At 42.9% G+C, this 20,611-nt stretch overlaps 1 protein-coding gene across 3 annotated transcripts; it reads right to left on the bottom strand.

Moving 5' to 3' along the window:
• Positions 1-533: 533 nt before the first annotated feature.
• On the bottom strand, positions 534-19,640 carry TEX46 (testis expressed 46). Of its 3 annotated transcripts, none has more exons than XM_020982971.1 (3): positions 19,415-19,640; positions 9,102-9,203; positions 534-871 (listed from the first exon to the last, which is right to left on the bottom strand). In XM_020982971.1, the coding sequence occupies exons 1-3, from the start codon at positions 19,562-19,564 to the stop codon at positions 569-571; spliced, it is 555 nt and encodes a 184-aa protein (XP_020838630.1). In that variant the 5' UTR covers positions 19,565-19,640; the 3' UTR covers positions 534-568. The 3 variants fall into 3 exon arrangements, with proteins under 3 accessions (XP_020838630.1, XP_020838633.1, XP_020838634.1); XM_020982974.1 differs by having other exon boundaries at positions 9,102-9,197; XM_020982975.1 differs by lacking the exon at positions 9,102-9,203.
• Between the last annotated feature and the right edge of the window lie 971 nt (positions 19,641-20,611).

The raw sequence follows: 20,611 nt of genomic DNA, 5'->3' as shown, positions 1-20,611 counted from the left end.
CCAAAGCTTTCTTTTCCATGTGGCTTCCCCTCCAGATTTCCTTCTCCTCTTCCTCCCACACCCACACACATCTAGGGCTTCCCCCCTCCCCCATAGCATTTCCCAGTGTCTCCCCCGAGGGCTTCCCCTGCTATTCCCCGGCCCCCGGGGCATCCCCTAGACACACAAGAGCTTCCTGTGTGTATTCCCCAAGGCTTCTCATGGAGTTTTACCAGAGCTCCCTACCTTTCTCCCAGGGGATTCTCCTGAACTTTCCCAGACAGCTTTTCCTGCAGTTTTCCCCAGGGTGTCCTCTGTCCCCCCACCCCCCACCCCCTGGCTCCCCCCTCCTGCCTCGTAGTTTTCCTGGCAGTCTCCTCTGGGATTCCTCCAACAAGGGCATCCATCTGGGGTCCCTACTCCACCCCTGCCGGGCTTCCTTCCCTGGCCCCAGGGAGATTGGCCTGAGAAGGCTTCTCTCTGCTCTGATCCTCCTGGCCCACTCCCTGTCACCTGTAAGGTTGAAATTTACTCAAAAGAAGGCAAGTGTCAAGCATTAGTGTTTACTACTAGTCAATGGGGGGAGAGGTCAGCAAGGCCCAAGGGAATTCGAGCTGAAGCCCGAGGCGGAGGAGATGCAGTTTCTTCTACAGTGGTACTTGGCTGAGGAAGGGATCTTGTAACGGGTGCAAGACCTTTTCCTGCGGTTCATTTTGTTCCAAATGATGAACATCTGGTTCTCCAGCACTTTCAGCTTCATCTCGTTGAGCATTAGCCTCTCCATGAGCTTGTCTTGGACAGCAAAGCAGGCATACATCTTGTCGACTTCCTTAGCTGTGAGAACGGCGTTGGTGGTGAGACACTCGGAGGCCTTTGGATTTTCTATATATTCCTAAGATGCCCAAGCCCCCCAAAAGATGAAACTTAGTTTATGGGAATAAACAGAGATGGAGCCAGATCCATAACAAGGACTTCTGGCACCCCAGGCAAATTCAGCTGGGGGGATGAAGGAGAAGGGAAGCATCAGGATCCCCAGTGCACCAACACCTTCCAACGTCATCATCCTCATCCCCGGGGGTCCTTGTGAAAGGCATATCGTGGGACTCCCTGGACCCAGAAGTGGCATGTTATAACCACAGTTAGGGGTAGTGGGTCAAGGTGGAGCAGCCTTGAGAATCTCTCAGAAGAGTTTGGCCCTCGCTCCTACCATATGGACTCCAGTTCTCTGGTAGGTGAAGGTTTCAGGAAGAAGGGATATCAGGATTGAGGAGAGGGTCAAGGAATGGTGACAGGAAGCTGAGATAACAACCTAGGGCTAGACAGGGAAGCAGGGAGCTCTCACGAAGAACTGACGTGATGAGGAAGAGCAAACCTCCTTTCCCATATTGGTACCCAGCCCCTATTATATGGCTCTGGGTATCACTTGTCAACCAAGACTGATAGCTGCTAAACAGTCTTTCCCCTATGGAATAGTGAAATCCTAGGTCGGGAAACCCAGTGATAAGGAAGGGCATTGGAGGAAACTCAAGTACATTGACTAATCTCCTCCTACCTCATCTATAAAATGAAGGGACTGGACTAGATCATCCCTTCCAGGCCTAATTCTCGTGAACCCCTGTGCCAGGTTTCATGCATTCATCCACCCATTCATTCAACCAGCATTTATTAAATGCCCACCTACTATGTGGCAAGAACTGTGCTAGGTGCTGAGGATAGAGAGGCCTCAAGGAGCTTACACTCTATCGGGGCAAATACCATGTCACATGAATAAATACAAAAAAATGTTCCGAGTAAGCAGAAGGGTGAGCAGGGTGAGGTGACACTAGCAGCTAGGGGTAGGGATAAGGGAAGACCTTGTGTAGGTGAAGGGGTTGGGGCTAAGCTTTGAAGTAAACTTAGAATTATAAGAAACAGAGACAAAAGAGGGACGGTGTACCAGCAGTAGAGGACAGCCTAGGCAAAGGCAAAGGGCGGGAAACAGAATGTCAGGTAAGAGGGCAGCCAAGTGGGCCATTCTGAGCAACCCGGTCTTCTTGGACAGCAGAGGGACTGTCCAAAAGATGCCACAACCCCTCCCCCCTTAGCTTCCAGCTCCTGGGTACAAAACTCAATTCAGCCACTTAACTACCTATGTTATCTCAAGCAAAGCACTGGGCCTCTCTGGGCCTCAGTTTCCTCATTTGTAGGATGAAGAAAGGGCTTGATCAGATGACCTCTTGCGTCATGATGGGGGTGAAGAAGCGTCTATTAAGCATCTGCTAGGCGCTGAACACTGATCCAAGCACTTTACAAATATTATCTCCTTTGATCAGCGTGATTTTAAATTACTGTTTGATGAATGATGTTAAAACTAATTTCCTTGCCTCCTTTACAGGACAGTTGAAGGAATCAAATGAGAACATGGATATAAAAGCACTTTGTAAAAGCTACCATAAGGGGGCAGCTAGGTAGCGCAGTGGATAGAGCACTGGCCCTGAAGTTAGGAGGACCTGAGTTCAAATCTGGCCTCAGACACTTGACACTTACTAGCTGTGTTACCCTGGGCAAGTCACTTAACCCCAATTGCCTAAAAAAAAAAAGGAAAAGCTTCAGTAAGGGTATGTGATAAGCTGTCAGCTCTGACTCAGCTCTTTCATTAGGGCTTATTATAGATTGTCACAGCCCCAAACAACCTGAGAACATAGAATCAATCAATCTCTTAATCTACAGGCACTGAAGTGCTTACTATAGGCTGGGCATTGTGCTAAGTGCTAAGGAGTCAAAGATGAAACCTAACCTCCAAGAGCGCCCATTTCACTAGGGGAGAAAGCATGTAGAAAATCACAAATTAACATTATCTATGCTGTATTGTATTTTTATTTATTTTGTTAAACATTTCCTAATTACATTTTGATCTGGTTCAAGCTGCACCAGGAAGTTTTGCAACAGCAGAAGCACTGAGTTTGACACCTGTGATGTACATATATATATATATATATATATATATATATATATACATACATATACTAAATATACTACGTATGTGTACTACAGATACTAAATATACTGCGTATGTGTACTACAGATACTAAATATGCTACATATGTGTACTATATATACACAATATACTACGTATGTGTACTATATATACACTAAATATACTATGTATGTGTACTATATATGCTAAATATACTACATACGTGTGCTATATATACTAAGTATACTACATATATGTACCATATATCAATTTATTAAATATACATACTAAATGAAGATAAGCTAGGTTGGGATAGGTACACATGTATGTTAGAACTTTTCTGCTTTGGTAATCTTCTAGACTCCAGGGGTTTTTATCCTTCTTAATGTCTTGACCTACCCTTTGGCAGTCTGGTGAAGTCTTTTCATTCCTTCTCCGAAGAATATTTTTAAAAGTATAAAATAAAATTAATAGGTTTATAAAGGAAAAAATTATATAAAATTCTGTTTTCCAAATATTTATTTTTTTAAGTTCATGAATGCCAGGTTAAAAGCCCCTGATCTAGACAAAATGCCTCATTTTACAGATGAGGAAAAAGGCTTAGAAAGGGTAGATGACTTGCTCAAGGCCACATAATTCTACCAGAGCTGGAATTTAAGTGGTTTCCTCCAAATCCAAATCAGCTAGATGATGCAATGAATAGAGTGCTGGCTGCAGACACCTACTAGATGGGTGACCCTGGGCAAGTCACTTAACCCTGACTCAAAGTCTATCAGTCTCTCCACTACCCTACCTCTCTGCCCTAAAGTCCTTTCAGTGCTGACATTCAAAGTCCTAAGGCCTCTTTCAGCTCTAACATTTTATGTCACAACATTTTATACTCTAATGCTGTATCTTTTAAGGTTCCTCTTGGCTGTTTAAAAAAAAATCCTAAACCTAGTTTAGATCCCAATTCCCATACAGGCCAATTAGCTTTGAATAAGAGGACCAAAACCCAAAACAAAAAAAATAAACAAAAAAAACCCCCAGACAATTCTGTGGCTAGAGCAGAGATTAGACAAAACTATGTGGGTTATGATTCAGGGCTCTTTTTCCACTTCCTCTCTCCTCATGAAGACTGATGCCCTCCTGCCAACTCCACACTGAGGTAAACCCCCTCCCTGGTCATGTTCCTTTAGAGAACAGACTCCAGATACGTGTGTGTGTGTGTGTGTGTGTGTGTGCATGTGTGTGTGAGAGAGAGAGAGACAGACAGACAGACAGACAGACAGACAGACAGAGACATCAGAGATGAAGAGAGAAAGAGAAAGGGGGAGAGAAAGAAAGAAGAAAAAGAGGAAAGGGGTCTATAGGGAGAGAGGAGAGAGAGAGAGAGAGAGAGAGAGAGAGAGGAGAGAGAAGAGAGAGAGAGAGAGAGAGAGAGAGAGAGAGAGAGATGTCTTCAGAGATAACAAGAAGAGCCTGGAAGTCCCTGTTTGTACAGAGCACTGTCCTATGTAGCTCTATCAGAATGAGAAAGGTGATTCAACAGGACAAATAAACAAACAGGCCTTCAGAATTTTTAGTAGGTTTTGACCATCATACATTTTCTTTTTTTAAAAGTTTATTCTTTTATTTAATAAGTATTTTTATTAATCTGTCCCTCCTACTTTCCCTCCCTTTAAGCAAATATTTAAAAACCTGAAAACTTAAGCCTTCGATACCTAGCTGCACAGTCCAGCAAAACAAAGGTCCACATTAACCATATCTTGTATTTTCTTGATTGACAAATACGAATGTATAGCAGCTATCATGAAAGCGGGGCAGGAGCCAAGAAGAAGGCCATGAAATTTTTAAACATTAAAAAAGTGTCCTCATCCCAAAAAGATGGGGAACCAGTCAGGGTTGTGCTGATAAATGTTTAATAACTGGCTCTATGAAATAGAAAAAGTGTACTGGACACACTTCAAAGCTGAATCTGCATTAACATTTTCACCATCACTTTCTTAAGTCTAGACAATCAACAAATCAATAACTCAAGCCCTGATTTGGAGCATGTGCTGGGGTGTAAAAGTTCACACTGAAAATTTCACAACGTGAAAAATGATTTTTCTTAGTAATCATTATCTTGGAGACTCAGAGCTTCCCCCATTCCCCTTTCTCATACAGTTCAGCTCCTTCAGAAGGACATTAAGATCTAATCTAAAGGTTCTATTCCTGCTCATTGTATTGCCCAGATAGGTCTTGGAGAATGTTAATTCCTCCCTATTGGCAAGACAGGTGATATGGAAATCAATGTCTCTTTGACCAAGATTGAGTGACCTGAGTCACCAACCCCAAGACCATCATTTTAATATAGCCCACTTCCCAGTGTATTGACCAATCAGAATTGATTGGCACCCCTTGGGAACACCTGGTCTTTGAAAGGCGTATAACTCTGTGCCCCCAACCTCCAAATCGAGCCAGTTCTGGACTGACTCCCTTAGTGGGGCTCAATTCTGGACTATAACTCCCATGCAATGAATGTGTATGACCAGCTTCAGAGAAAGTTAAAAAGTGGACACAACCTGATTTCATTTGTCTTTTCTTAGAACAAACTCTGTCTGAGTCTGAAGGCAAGCATCTCTCCCGGAGTCAATGCCCTAGACCTATCCACTGCGTCTGAATTTGTCAGTCCTCTGTCTCATGCTCCCAGAGATAGTTAATAAAAGAAAGTATATTAATGGATTACTTTGCCTTTCAGGGTAAAGCCTTTTAAAAATAATTGTACCGAGCCCTGTAACATCAATCAATTTAGGCTCACATGTGGAAAGGTCAACTGATCAAAAAGGAATTAGGACAATGCATCTAGGGGGCGCCATAGTGCGGAGAGTCTGGGGTCTGGAGTCAGGAAGACTCATTTTCCTGAGTTCAAATCTGACCTCAGATACTTACTAACTGAGTGACCCTTGGCAAGTCACTTAACCCTGTGTGCCTCAGTTTCCTCATCTGTAAAATAAGAAGAAAATAGCAAACCACTCCAGTATCTTTGCCAAGGAAACAGTAAGGTGGGGTCATGAAGAGTTGGACACGACTGAAGCAACTTAGCAACTGAAAACTATAAGGTGGCTAAATTAAGATGTTGCAGGAAGAAGTGATGACTCATGCAGATATATGGAATTCATTGTTGAATTCCATAGAAAGTGATTGTGTACTTTTTTTGATGTGTGAGAACAGTGTTATGTGTGTTACTCTATTTAACCATTACTAATGCATAATTTTTAAAAACTTAACTATGACAAGTATCTACTAGGAGTGGAGAACCTGTGGCCTTGAGGCCACACATGGCCTTCTAGGTCCTCAAGGGCGGCCCTTTGCCTGAATCCAAACTTCACAGAACAAATCCCCTTAATAAAAGGATTTGTTCTGTAGAGCTTGGACTCAGTCAAAAGGTTGTACCAGAGGACCTAGAAGGCCACGTGTGACCTTGGGTTCCTACCCTTAATTTAACCATTATTATTTGGGATAGGGCAGCGCCTGTGATTTCTTTTTGTAGGGAACTTCCAGGTGAGGAAACTCCTTCTACCATCTCTTTGGCAGCTTATAGTTCTAGACAGCAGCTTGGGACATTGAGAGGTTAAGTGATGTGACCAGGCTTACACAGCCCATTTGTGTCAAAGGCAGAATTTGAACCCAGTTCCTATTGACTTCCAGGCCAGCTTTTTAGCCACTATGTATTGGAAGCACTTTGCAAACCTTAAAGCATTAAATAAATACCAGCTGTTATTCTAATTACTTATTATTATTATTATTAGCATATTATTTTATCCTATTTGAATATTATTAGTACTAGTATGGTATACTTTCTATTTAAATATTAGTAGTATTAATATCATTACAGTATTATTAATTAGAATTAATATTATTGTATTGTATTTAAAACTCTCACTTCAGGAATTTCAGGCACCGCAGCAGGGCAGTCAGAGAATTAGTTAGGGGAAGAGGGACCTTTCAGTTCCCCTGGAATCACTCCATGCAAATGTCAATGAGTTGTTCTGTTCACACATAGAGTCCCCGACCCTGGACAGCATATGTTTTTGAAAATGGGTGAAAAAATGTTGATAGTTTAAGTATTGGCTATACCCACAAGAGTGGTAAGCAGGAATTCTTATGCCTAGGAAGACAACATTCTGATGAAGTCAGTGGGATCATGAAAGAAGTTGGGCCCTGGGAAGGGCCTAACCATAGTGACTAAACCCTGGAGGGAAGAAGGTATAAGGGGTCTTTGCTATAGCAGGCAAGATGGACACATGACCTCCGTAAAGCTCCACGATATTTGGGTCCAATCCCCAAGAAGGTTGTTCCCTTTGGGGGCTCTGATCCCCTCAACTTGGATAACAACTGAAAGTTCTTTATCTAACCGTGGCCAGACAGCAATATCATCTCCTAATACCCATCTACCATTTTTCCTATCTGACCTTTGGTGGGATTTCCCTAGGATTGAAATGATAAAATATAATTGGAGAGAAAAGAGAAGTGGTCTAGAAGAAGAGTGTCTCTGAAATACGTGATGTTAGTGGGAATGCTAAAAAAAAAATTTGTTTCCATTGTCAGTTTACAATTCACAGAGAGCACTCTCCTGATAACAGCCCTGTAAGGTAGGGAGTGAAAGTATGTTTATCTCCGTTTTATAGCTAAGGAAACTGAGGCTCAGGGGGGTTAAAAGTCCCCCATTCAGGAGGTGCCAGATGGAGGAGCTGACTTGGCCCTCTAGGAAAACTTCATCTCATTAATTCAAGAAGGCATTCATTAAATTCCTATTGCATCAGGCACTACACTGTCAAAACATTTTGGAGACACCCTGTTTTCCAAAGCTAAGGCCCAGTAAGCAGGCTGTGCTGAGTTTGGCAAAACAATAATCCTTTGTGCCCTGCACTGATCTCACCCTCTGGCAAAGCGTATCGCTTGGACCAGCACCAGGTGTTCCCTAAGGAATTTAGCTCCCCTTATTTCCCAGGGCCTTCCATCATATGTTCACAATGCCTGTTCCTTGTCACTGACAGGTACTGCACTCCTGTTCCCATCACAGAACTCTGTGATGAGTGGTCATGACACACAACAACTGAGACAATGACTGTGCCCACAGGACCCAAGAGCACCTGTATTGTCCCAAGGAATGCTAACCATGAGAAGGATCTCAAGATCTAAGAATGATTGTGTTGAGGGCCAACCCCTTTCGTGTATATAAGTGACCCCAGCCATAGCCTTCCTTCTTAGGAAGGGGGGGACCCACCTGCAGGTGTCCTTTTCCTTGCTCTGAAGTTAATTAAACTTCTGTTTGCGTCCTGACTTTCCTGTCTCTAACCTACTCTGTTTTGGCTCTGGCCACTCACAGGTTAGAGGCTGCTTCTGGTCCGGCTGACAGTACCAAACACAGGATAGACCAGAAATAGACCCAAAAGACAAAAAGTAAACAGTCCCTGCCCTCAAGGAGCTTATACTCTACTAGTGGGGAAACAAGCCCTCACATAAATCCGTGGCTGGGTGAGGGGTGGAAGGAGTGGGAAAGAAAGAGAATATGCATTTATCAAATACCTGCTACATGCCAGACGATGTGCTAAGTGCTTTTACTATTATTATCTTACTTGGCCCTCACAACAATCCTGGGAGGTGAGTGCTATTATTACCTGCACCTTACAGTTGAGGAAACTGAGGCAAACAAAGGGTAAGTGACTTGTCCAGGGTCACACAGTTAGTAAGTATCTGAGGTTAGATCTTCCTGACTCTAAGCCCAGTGCTTAGACATCTAGCTACCTCTAATACTTTAATGTATACTGTATATATATATGTGTAGCCCCTTTATATGAGGAGCTCTCAGAAAAGCTATTCTATATTTAAGGTATTCTAAGGGTCCACATCCACTCAAAATCATAGCTTTCAAGACATCTATGTCTGCCTTTACTTGTTACCCAAAGGACACAATTATTTCCAAGTTAAATAGCATAGTAAGAAAAGTAGTGATGGAGTCTCCCCCACGGTAAATCTGGGGCAATCTCTCCCACAATTACATACCCCATCAAAGGGAAAAGTGGGCATGTGGAAAGTCCAGGTGTCAGGGCATAAACACAGGCTATGCATGTGGCTGGTGCTTGGGAGTTTACATGGACGAACACGTGTGACTGAGAACAGACATAGAGGTTCAGCTCACATTTCCAGGGTAGCAGGGCCGCTGGTGTCTTCTGGTGACGTCAAGGTCCTTTCCTCTTTGGACTTGCTCCTTGCAGGGCACTGCTCTATGCTGAGCCTGCTTCTGAGCATCACATGGTTAATGTCTCTGCTGCTCTTCTCAACCCCTATCTCTCTCTGTCTCTGTGTGTCTCTGTTTCTGTCTGTCTATCTCTGTCTCTGTCCCTGTCTCTCTTCTTTGCTCTTTTCCAGGTGAATTATCCTGCTGGTGTCCTAGCTACTGCTAGGCATTGTTCCCTACCACCAGCTTCTGGCCTACATCTCTTTAGGGACATCTCCTGGTCATCTTAGCTCCCGTCGGCTAAGATGATGTTTCTAAAAAAAGCTTTTCACTCACCAGGGCAGACTAATAGCTTTTTAGTCATAGTCAGAAGCTATAAACTGCCATACCCTGCTAACAAAAACCAAACAAGATGCTTACAGGAAAAGATTAAGTCTTTTAACCTGTGTGTCTGAGGCTCTTATCACAGTTCTGACCCTACATCTGACTTAGGGTTAGAATTCCCCAAGATCCTTTCTGACCTGGCACGCAAATTAATTTGAGTCAGAACAAAAGATAAGGAGACAAGGTCTTCTAACTACCTAGCCCTCACTCCTACCTTTATTATATACCTCTGTCAGCAGAAAACGACATGAATTTATGAGTGTATTTTGGATAGCAAAAATCCAGTTTCCCAATATTCTCCCCTGAAGAATGGAAAAATTGTAGCCCTAATCAATTACATGGTATCCGCTCAAATATCTAGGAACATACATCATAAGCAATAGAAACTGAAAAATAACTAGCAGTGGTGGTGATAATTAGTATCATAGATTTAAAATTGCAAGAAGCCTTAGAGATTATCTGGTTCAATTTCCCTTTATTTTACAGATAAGGAAAATGAGAACCCGAGGAGTTAAGTGACTTCCCCAAGGTCACATAGGTTGCAGGATGAGAATTAAAACCCAGGTCCTCTGACTTCAAATCTGGCACTCTTTCCCCCATAACACCGTGATACAAAACTACTTAACATGTGGTATTCAAGCTAGAACTGAATGCTTCTAGCATTGATGCATGTGATGGAAACAATTTTGTTGTTGTTCAGTCATTTTTCAGTAATGTTGACTCTTTGTGACCCCATTTGGGGTTTTCTTGGCAAATATACTAGATTGGTTTGCCATTTCCTTCTCCAGCTCATTTTACAGATGAGGAAACTGAGGCAAACAGGATGAAGTGACTTGTCCAGGGTCACACAGCTAGTAAATGTCTGAGGCTGGATTTGAACTCGGGAAAATAATTCTTCCTGACTCCAGGCCAGGCGCTCTAGCCACTGAACCTACGCCCTATATCAAACCAAAGACACGATTCTCAGTGCAGTATTAAACAAAACAACATATAAAGAGCTACTGATGAAATTCAGAGATTCCCTACAGAAACATATTATATATACATATGGCAGGAGAGCACACACAACATAGCATACTAACCAGAAGTGTGCTAATAAATGTTTAACAACCAGCTCTCCAGAAAAAAAAAGTCCCTGTAACACACTTTTTGGTTTAGTCTATATAATTGCCATTTCTCCATTGCTTTCTTAAGCCTAGGTAATCAATAAAATAATAAATCAAGTCCAGGTTTGTAGTGTTTGTCACTTTCCATGGTATAAATGCTCAAAATGAAAATTTAACAAACCAGCTCTTTGGAACTTGGTTCCAGCGTACCCCTGGCTAATACACAGAACCACAACTGTGAAGGTCTATTGCATAAAATTACAAAGAATGAGTTCAGCCCCAAAGAAGAGATTTGAGAAAACACATCTTCTCACTTCTTTGCAGAGCTGGTGGCTGTGGTGGGGAGCTTGGAGACATCCATGGATGTGTAACACTGTATGTAGTGTGAAAGTTTTTTCTATGTGTTGATCCATTTTGTTGATTTTTTTCCTCCTCTTTTTTCTTGTTGAAAAAATCAGTTTGTTATGAAGGTTGGTTCTCTGACAGGGAGTGGGGAAAGGATAAAGGGAAATTTAGGTGATGTAGAAAATATATATATATATGAAATTTATTTTTACAAAAGCATGTCACACAGCAAACATAAAGCCATAATGCAATGTTGATTTCTGTTATATTTAGTATCTCTTTCAATAAGCCACAAAACACATATTACTTGCATTGCAATAATTGCCTTCATTTGGCTGAGTGAAAAACCACTTCTCTCATTTGTCCTAACACAGTATCGTTCCTTAGCTTGGCTTCTAGCCTAAGACGCCAGTTACACTCACACTGGGATCTCAGTCTAAGCCTGTGGCTGGCCCAGACAGTCTGGCAGTATCTTCCCCTGGCCAGGAGACCCCAGCTGAGCTGGTGGGGGGATAAGGGTGTCACTCTCATCAGACTCTATGGACATCCTCTCTGTTCATTTGAAGCCTCCGAAACTGAAGCATTAGCAAAGAAAAAGGCTATTTCTAGGTTCAGTCCTCCACCTTGTATGAAGGAAGGTCCCCTTGGGGCTGGGAGAATCTTGGTTGGTTTCCCTAACTGTGGTGGGTTGCAACACCCAGTTTCTTCCTCTTATGAGTCAACATATTCTGAACTATTATCAGGCTCGAACAGTCTCTCTGCAACTAGTGATCAGGCCCTTCCTCCCCCAGGCCACTGGCCCACTCGCTATCTTTCTTGCCTTTCCTTCTGCCCAGGAGGAAGTCTGACTAACTCCTCAATGGGAAATAGGTGAGTGTGTTATATTGTATTTGCAGGGTTCCAGCTGTTTTCTGGATTAAAGATTAATAACTGAAAGGGAATTCCAAGTGCACCTAGACCAATCCCCTCATTTTTACAGATGAGATCTGAGGCCCAGTGAGGTTAAGTGATTTGTCCAAGGTCACAGAAGTAGTAGTTAGCAGAGCCGGGATTCAAATCGAGGTGTTCTGACTCTAAATTCGGTGATTACTTTGTTTTTCCCCTGAAACAGGCTGCCTCTAGACTGGCAAATTGCCCGATTTTTCAAATTCTTCAGATAGGATGGTTTCTCATCAGTCTGCCATCTTGCGTCTCTCAGATATAATGTAAGCTCTTGAGGGCAGTGAATAGTTCTGTTTATTCTTCTTTGTATCCCCAGGACTGGTATGTAGTTAGTACTTCCTAAAAGCTTGTTGATGACCTCATTGAATATACCATGCACACCACAATTTTAGTAGGAATCCAGCCCTTCAGTGAAGATGTTGACAGTAGACTTAAGTGTCACATGATTGCTCATGTCTATTGCTACCCTCATGGACTGAATCCGTGGCTAGCTGGGCTTCTTTCAACCAATCTTTCAGTTCAGAGATAGACTCAGACAGAGATAGATCACAAGCCTCCGTGTTTTCTCCATTTACGGAGACTCCATGTCATTCAGCAAACCCCTGGCCCTTGCCCAGACATTGAGTGTTATAGAGTATAAAGGCTATAACGTCATTCTTGGCAGCAATGAATGCAATGTATATGGCATTCCATTTTTGCTTTGCTCTGGGTCTCCCTGAGAATGATAAGGTATAATTCTAGACTTGATTCTTGACAAGGCTGAGACCTCTTTAAGCTATTTGCTTTCAAAGTCCATATCATGGTCAGAGTGGATTCTGGTATGGAAACCATACATGGAAAAATGCTTATCCATAATGCCTTGCCAACTATAGAATAATAACAATAATAGTAACTAGCATTTATATATAGCACTTTAAGATTTGCAAAACACTTTGCAAATACCTCATTTTAGGTGCTATTTTTATTGTCATTTTACAGTTGAGAAAACTGAGGCAAACATCTTGTATTGTGCTGGCCTCCAGCCTTACCTTCAACCTCTGTGGGAAAGAAGAGTGGCATTGTAAACTCAGTGATGAACATTCTCACAACTGGTCATATTCTTCACATCCCAGTGACTCTGAACTCCTACAGATCATCATCTAAACCCTATTCATCATCCTCCATCACCTGACTCCTCATTCCCATTCCCCTCAACCCTTCCACCCCAAAATTTCATCCTAACTCCATCTAGACCTTCCACGGTGCCCTCTGGAATGCCTGTTCCATAGGCAAGAGATTTCCTTTCATCTTAAATCTTTTCCTCCCATCAGCTTACTGAAAGCTGACTTTCCACTGATGACACAGCCTCCCTGGCCACCCTTTCCAGTACTGGCTGCACCTTCACTCATTTTCCTCAGCTCACTGGTATAGGCAGGGGAGTTTAAATATTCCGCAACCCCCATTGCCATTTCCAGGTTCTCCTCCTTCCTCCATTATTCAGTAACTTCCCTTCCTTTGAGAGTTGACACTACTCATATCTACAACCCAATCAAAATCCTAGTAACTGTTGACTACTGATTCCCAGGTATTTCTCCTTCCTCCTTCAGTGAGTTCGTTACCTGACTCATAGTTTTTCTCTCCTCTCCAACTCCTGCCCTCATATTAGTGTCCTTCAATATACATATTGGCTCTTCCTCAAATAGTTGAACCACTCAACTTACTCACTTCCCACGATCTGCTCCTCCACTCCATCTCAGCCACACAAAAAGATGGCCTTACCCTAGATCTTGCCATCACCTACAAATGCACCACATCTATGTTCAAGAATTCTGAAATCCCCTTAACTGACCATAATCTATTAGCTTTTCACCTCTACCCCTGCCTTTCCTTATACAACTCTAGTCTTCATACTATGACCTGGGGACTGTTCTGACTGGGTACACTATAAGCTTATGTTACATGTTACATACCCTCAACTGAACCTTCACTGCTCCTAGCCAGGGGTGGAGAACCTCAAGGCCACAAATGGCCCACTAGGTCCTCGAGGGTGGCAGGTTCCCCACCCCTGTCCTAGGCAGTCCTACCATACCTCCCTTATCAATTCACTATCCTAGTCTCCACAGTGGCTCTTCCAAGTCTTCCGTCCCTGGCTCCCATGGCTCCCTCTCTCATCTGAGAACTTTGCTTCATATTTTACAGGAAAAAAAATTGAGGCCACTTGCTGTGAGCTCCCTCTTCCTCATCTCACATCACTCAGGTGCCTTCTGCCACTCTCCTCCTTTACCCCTGTGTCTCATTTAATGAAGTGACCTTACTTCTTACCAAGGCTATCCCCTCTACTTGTTCAGTCCATCCCATTCCATCCCCTCTCCTCCAAAAGATTGCCCCCTCTGTCATTCCCACTCTTCCACTTACTTCCAATCTCTCCCTCTTTACTAATTCCATACTGCCTACAAAAATTCCTATGTCTCCCCTACCCTGAAAAAACCCCCTCATTTGATGCTTCCATCCCCATTATCATCCTCGATCTCTTCTGCCCTTTGCAGCTAACCTCCTCAAAAAGGCTATTTACAATAGGTGCTTCTACTTTCTCTCTTCTCACTCTCTTAACTTATTAAAATCCAGCTTCCAACCTTATCATTCCAGTGACACTTCTCTCTCCAAAGTTACCAATGATCTCTTAGTTGCCAAATCCAGTGGCCTTTTCTCAATCCTCCTTCTCCTTGACCTCTCTGTAGCCTTTGACACTGCGGATCACTCTCTCCTTGAAGCTCTCTTCTCTCTAGGTTTTCAGAGTATCCCTCTCCCCTGATTCTCCTCCCACCTCTCTGACTGCTCCTTCTTAGTTTCTTTTGTTGGATTCTTCTCCAGATTAGGGCCTGGGCCTCTTCTCTTTTCACTCTATACTACTTCACCTGGTGATCTCATCAACTGCCATGGTGATTCTTACATCTACCCTTCCTGCTCCAAACTCTCAGCTGACTTCCAATTTCGCATCTCTAATTGCCTTTTAAAAATCTCAAATTGGATGTCCAGTGGACATCTTAAACACAATATGTCCAAAACTGAACTCATTTTATTTCCCCTTAAACTCCCCACTCTCATCCCTCCTACCCTCCCTATTACTGTCGAAGATACCACCATCCTCCCAGTCCCTCAGGCTCCCAGCCTAGGAGTCATGCTGGACTCCCCACTCTCTCTTACCCTCTAAGTCCAAGCTGTTGCCAAGGCCTGTTGCCCCTGTTGATTTCATCTTTGCAATATGTCTCAAAATACTCCCTCTTCTCTCCCCTGACACTGTCTCCACTCTGGTGCAGACCCTTATCCCCTCATGCCTGATTATTGCAATATCTTTCTAGGGGGTCAACCTGCCTCAAGTCTCTCACCAACCCAAACCATCCTCTAGTCAACTACAAAAGTGATTTTCATAAAGCACAGGTCTAATTAAATCACTCTTCCTGCTCAATAAATTCCAGTGTCTCCCTATTACCTCCAGGATCAAATACAAAATGCTCTGTTCAGCTTTCAAAGCCCCTCCTAACCTAGCCCCCTCCTGCCTTTCCAGTCTTCTTACATCTTATTCCCTAAGATCTCATGCTCTTTGAGCCAGTGACACTGGCCTATTGGCTGTTCCACAAATAAGACACTCCATCTCTTTACTCTAGATGTTTTCTCTGGCTGTCCTCCATGCCCGGAATGCTCTCTCTCCTCAACTCCACCTATAGACTTCCCTGGCTTTCTTTAAGTCTCAATTAAAATCCTATCTATTGGAAGCCTTCCCCAACCCCTAATAATTCTAGTATCTTCCCTCTGGTAATTATTTCCAATTGTTCTGCACAGAGCTTGGCTTGTGTATATTTATTTGCATGTTGTCTCCCCCATTAAATTATATTCTTGAGGGCAGAGACTGCTTTTGTATATATATATATAATATATACATATACATACATACACATATACACACATATATCTATATATACACACATATCTCTGTACACACACATATATGATGCCATTTGGGGCCAGTAAAATCTATTTCTTACAAATTAAATATTCTTTCTTGACTTTTTCATTGTCCAAAATTATAACATAGCACTGTCATGGTCATAGATCAAAGTGATCTGGACCACACTCAATCTAGGACTCTGTATGTGGGATCAGTTTCAGGACAGCATGGTCCCTCCATCCTATCACTCCAACTTTTGCCATTGTTTCAGCACCAAGATGCCATCTAAGGAGCCAAACTTGAGTTCTAAGGATTCATTCCCTCTCTTGGCCTGTATCACTTCTTTAAGCCTTTCATTATATAGTTGTACCTACTACCAGTCATCCAGAGAAAACTGAGACAAAGAGGATTGGGTTTAAAACTAATATCCCCAAAACTGATGACACCACTTTCTGGTGGAGTCCCCAGATCCAGCTTCATTTCCATGTGACAAAGATCCATTACCCTTGCATGGTGGTAGTGATGATGATGATGATGATGATGATGATGATGATGATGATGATGATGACGACGACGATGATGACAATGACCAAGAATGAGTGAGAAAATTCAAAGTCTTTCCCAGCCAAAGTAATGACCAAGGATGTGTTCATGGTCAGAGGAGAGCCCAGAGTAGCTCCTCTAGCACCAACAGCATGATGCAAGGATGACATAAACCACAAGAGCTCCAGATGTAGTGTGATGGTAAAGGAGTACAAGCTTTTGCCTACCAACCTTACTACAGGATATTCAGTGTGAAACATTATGGGGGATTTTGAGGGCGGCAGCCCTGAAGGATCACAAAAAAATGAACCCTTTAAGTCTTGGCTAGAGCATGTTGCAGATGTGATACATGTGTGGCAGAGTACCAAGGCAGAGAAATCTGGGGCAATTATTAGATCTGGTTAGGATGTTGCATAAGCGCTGAAAATGCAATGCTCTGAGGTTATGGTATTTTTTCTGGTGCTGGGCCATCTCCAGCTGTCCTGATCTATATCTGGCCACTGGACCCAGATGGCTCTGGAGGAGAGTGAGGCTGGTGACTTTGCACAGCCTCCCTCACTGTAATCCAATTCATTTGCAAGTTGTGGCATCATTTTCCTGATGTCATGGTCCTCTTTGAGAATGAAGGACAAACCACAATTTTTGTTGTAAAACCCTGCTTTTTAATCACAGTCCAAAGGAGAAGGGAAAAAATATGTTTTCCAATGGATTCTAGCTGTAAGTCCTAGAACATCCAAACTGGGGCTCCTGAATGATTCGCCACAGTGTAATAACCATAGAACCCATATTTCTGCCCAAGATTTTAGGTAGTCTATAGGTCTGCAACGCAACCCTCCACACATGTATTGGTCATACTAGTCAGCCAGAGAACACAATGAGTTCATAGCAAATACATTAATGAAAAAGCACAGCAAGAAATGTAGCAATGGAACATTCCCACTATAAACTCCCACAAATAGACGTTATAATGGGATCTGTACTCACCCTCAGGGATCACACATGCAAAGAACATTGTGGCCAGGGCACATGCATGGAAGGACAAGTCATACCTCTGATACTGCAGGGCCACTTCTGTTTCCTGGTGTTATTATGGGACAGTTCTCTTTGAATTTGCTCCCTACAGGTTATACTGTTCAAGACTGAGTCCACACTTAGGCACCACATAGTGTCTTTACTGCTCCCTGCTGGGTCTTGCATCTCTGTAACACCCTATTTCTCTCTTGGACTTTTATGCTTTCTGCTGGGTATAATCACTCTGGTGGTCTTCTATTTACTGCTGGACATTACTCCCTGCTACCAGCTTCTGGGCTTCATCTCTTCAAGGTGCCCTACCAGCTATCTTCTGCCTGCTAGATTGTAGTGACTAGAAAGACTCTTCATCAAGGCAGGCTGAGAGCTCTTTAGTAATAGTCAGAGATTACATGCTTCCACACCTAGCTAATGAAAGCTAGACAAAGTGCCCCCAAAATAAGATGAAGTCTTTTATAATGGCAAGATCTATGTCTTATAATGGCAAGATCTATCTTTTTTAATGCAAGAATTGCTTTAACAACTGAACAAAGCAAAAATTATAACTTTATTCATAACCATTTCATACAATAGGAACACTGGCATTCAGTTCTGCTGAAGTTGTCAGGAGTAGTCCATGAGAACTTATTTTAAGATGCATACCCCTGACCTAGAAGGACATGAACAAATGAAAAGAGGTAGAAAATGGAATTCCATGTTTAGGAAGTAGTAAATAAGACAATTTTGCTGTAATAGAATATGTGCAAAGAGGAATAATGTGAAATCATTCTGTAAAGATAGGTTGGAATCAGATTGTAAAAGACCTTAAATACCAAATTGGAGGGGAGGAGGGTTATGTTTTACCCTTGAGGCAAGAGGGAGCCATTTAAGCTTCTGGAGCAGGGGAGTGACATAGTCAGACCTGTGCCGGAGTGATCTCCTTCTGCTTTGGCTGAAATTGGATAACCAACTCCCTGTAGACTCCACGGCCATGCCTAGTTTCCTATAAGCCCTTTCCCATTTCTCTGGGCTCACTAGTGATACACATTTACTGGTGTTTTCTTCCTTACATTTCCCCCTCCTCTCTGTAACCTGCTGGTTGGAAAGCCTCCGTACTTTGAGGGTACCTAGGCATGGTCTCTTCCAAATCACCAGACAAGGCATTCACTTGGGAGCTGATAAACCTCTCGCTTTTCATAAACTAAAATATACTCTTTAAGGTCAATAAGAAAGCTGGTAGCAGAGCAAGGGCTGAGAATGAGCAATCTATCTCAGGAGAACACACTAGACCGCTCAGGGTACCAAGCATAAGAGTCTGCAGAGAGGAGGCAGTACAATGAATTGAAAAGAACACAGATGTGGAGTCAGAGATGGTGGGTTTGAATTCTGGCTCTGAACACCTGCCATTGGGCAAATCATTTTACCTCCAAGACACACTTTCCTCCTCTGTTGACTTAGATAACCTTAAGTTCCCTTTGAGCTCTAACTACTATGATTTCCAGCTTCCAACCGTATCCAACACTTTCCAAATTCTCCTGCATCTATTGCTGCACTTAATATGACCGTATGCCTATCAGAGCCATAACTAGGATGTGGTGACTGGGGCTTGGTCATGAGACACTGAAATTTAGAGGGTGCAAAGTGTAGTATCATAGAATCTAAAGCTGGAAGAGACCTCAGAGGCCATCTAGTTCAACCTCCTCTTTTGACAGAGGAGGAAACTGAGACCCAGAAGGCCGAGAATTTTTATGATAGCAACGAATTCCCCACAGTGATCAATTGAATTTGTCTTAATTTTGTGTCTTATTTTCACCTCTCAAAGTACAAGGTTGCCTTAAAGGTGAGTTTCTTTCTGTTAGCCCCATTACCAGTTATGGCTCTATTCCCTATGCTCTTGGCATTTTTTGTCTTAGGTGTATGACTCATACCCTTGAGATATCCCCTCCCTACACTCCCTTGGCTTCTATGTTCCCTGCTCTTTAAGCATCCTCAACATCTTCCCCAACTGAGCTTCCCCTCACCGTCTCATGCTTCATCTTGTTTGGCCAGACTTCTCGCTTGACCAGCCAGTTGCTAAGCAACAGCAATATAACCAGGAGCAGGAGCAGGATCGGCTTGTAGCTAAGCAGCCAGTTGATGACCGTCCACATGGAGTTTGACATATCCATCATTGCCTATAGACTCCCTAACAGATGAGAGAAGCATGCTCTGCAGGAAGGCTCTCTGGCTGCCCATCTCCACCCCCTGTTCTTCACTCACTCCCAGCCCCCTAACAAAGCTTCTGTGACATGGGCTGGGCTGGGCCACACCCCCTCCTAGATCATACACAGTACCCCTCCTCACCTCTGCCTCCTGATTTCCCTGGCTTCCTTCAAGTGCCAGCTAAAATCCTACCTTCGATAGGAAGCCTTTCCTCAACCTCCCTAATTTTACTGTTTTCTGTCTATGGTTTAATTGCTCCTTATCCTGTATATAGCTTGGTTGTACATGGCTGTTTACATGTTGTCTGCCCCTTAAGACTAGGAGCTTCTTGAAACCAGGGACGTCTTTGCCTTTCTGTGTATCCCCGGTGCTTAGCACAGTGCCTGGTACGTAGTAGGTGCTTAATAAATGTTTATTGACTGACCTGCTTCATTAGATTATAAATTCCTTGACAAGGTCTTTGCTATAGGTACATTTGCTTCCCTGGTGTCCACTCTTACATAAAGCAGGTGTTTTGTTGAATAACTGAATTCTCCCTTCATACTGTCCTTTTTCAGAATTTCCTGCTAGCATTCATTACACATTTACTAATTGTGTGCAGCACTGTGCTTGGTACCTGGAGGAGGGGAGGTGAAATCATATGGTTTAATCCAGATCTAATCCTTGCTGTCATGGAGCTCAGCATCCAGGAAGGATAAGCTAGACATTGATGACTCTGATGCAACATATTACCCATTACATGCTGTGGTGGAAAAAACAAATCCTCTTAGCCAAATGCGTCAAAGACGCAGTTTTCTTAATAGACAAAGAATGTCTGAGAAGCAAGATTTCTCCTACCAACTCAGAAAAGACCTCCTCCTTCAGCAGTTTCCAACTGCTTTGTAATAATTTCATAACAATTTTGAAACAAAAGAAATTTCAGAGTAAGAAGAAACAAAAGTCCTTGGTTTCACTTAGGGTCTTTAGGATTACTGAATGAAGAAATCATTGTTAGTATTGGAACTCATCCTAAGAAA

This window comes from Phascolarctos cinereus, unplaced genomic scaffold, assembly GCF_003287225.1.
Source record: "Phascolarctos cinereus isolate Bilbo 61053 unplaced genomic scaffold, phaCin_HiC Scaffold_726;HRSCAF=1367, whole genome shotgun sequence".
NCBI classification, from domain to species: Eukaryota; Metazoa; Chordata; class Mammalia; order Diprotodontia; family Phascolarctidae; genus Phascolarctos; species Phascolarctos cinereus.
The sequence above is the reverse complement of the archived record's forward strand: the minus strand, read 5'-3'. Positions and strand labels throughout refer to the sequence as shown.

What these genes read in the sequence shown, in the direction of transcription:
- TEX46 (XM_020982971.1), bottom strand. Translation starts at nt 19,564, where the DNA reads ATGATGGATATGTCAAACTCCATGTGGACGGTCATCAACTGGCTGCTT. An exon ending in ACAAGATGAAGCATGAGACG is followed by an intron (nt 9,204 to 19,414) that starts GTGAGGGGAAGC and finishes TGTGATGCTCAG; the next exon opens with AAGCAGGCTCAGCATAGAGC. An exon ending in GGCCCTGCTACCCTGGAAAT is followed by an intron (nt 872 to 9,101) that starts GTGAGCTGAACC and finishes TGGGCATCTTAG; the next exon opens with GAATATATAGAAAATCCAAA.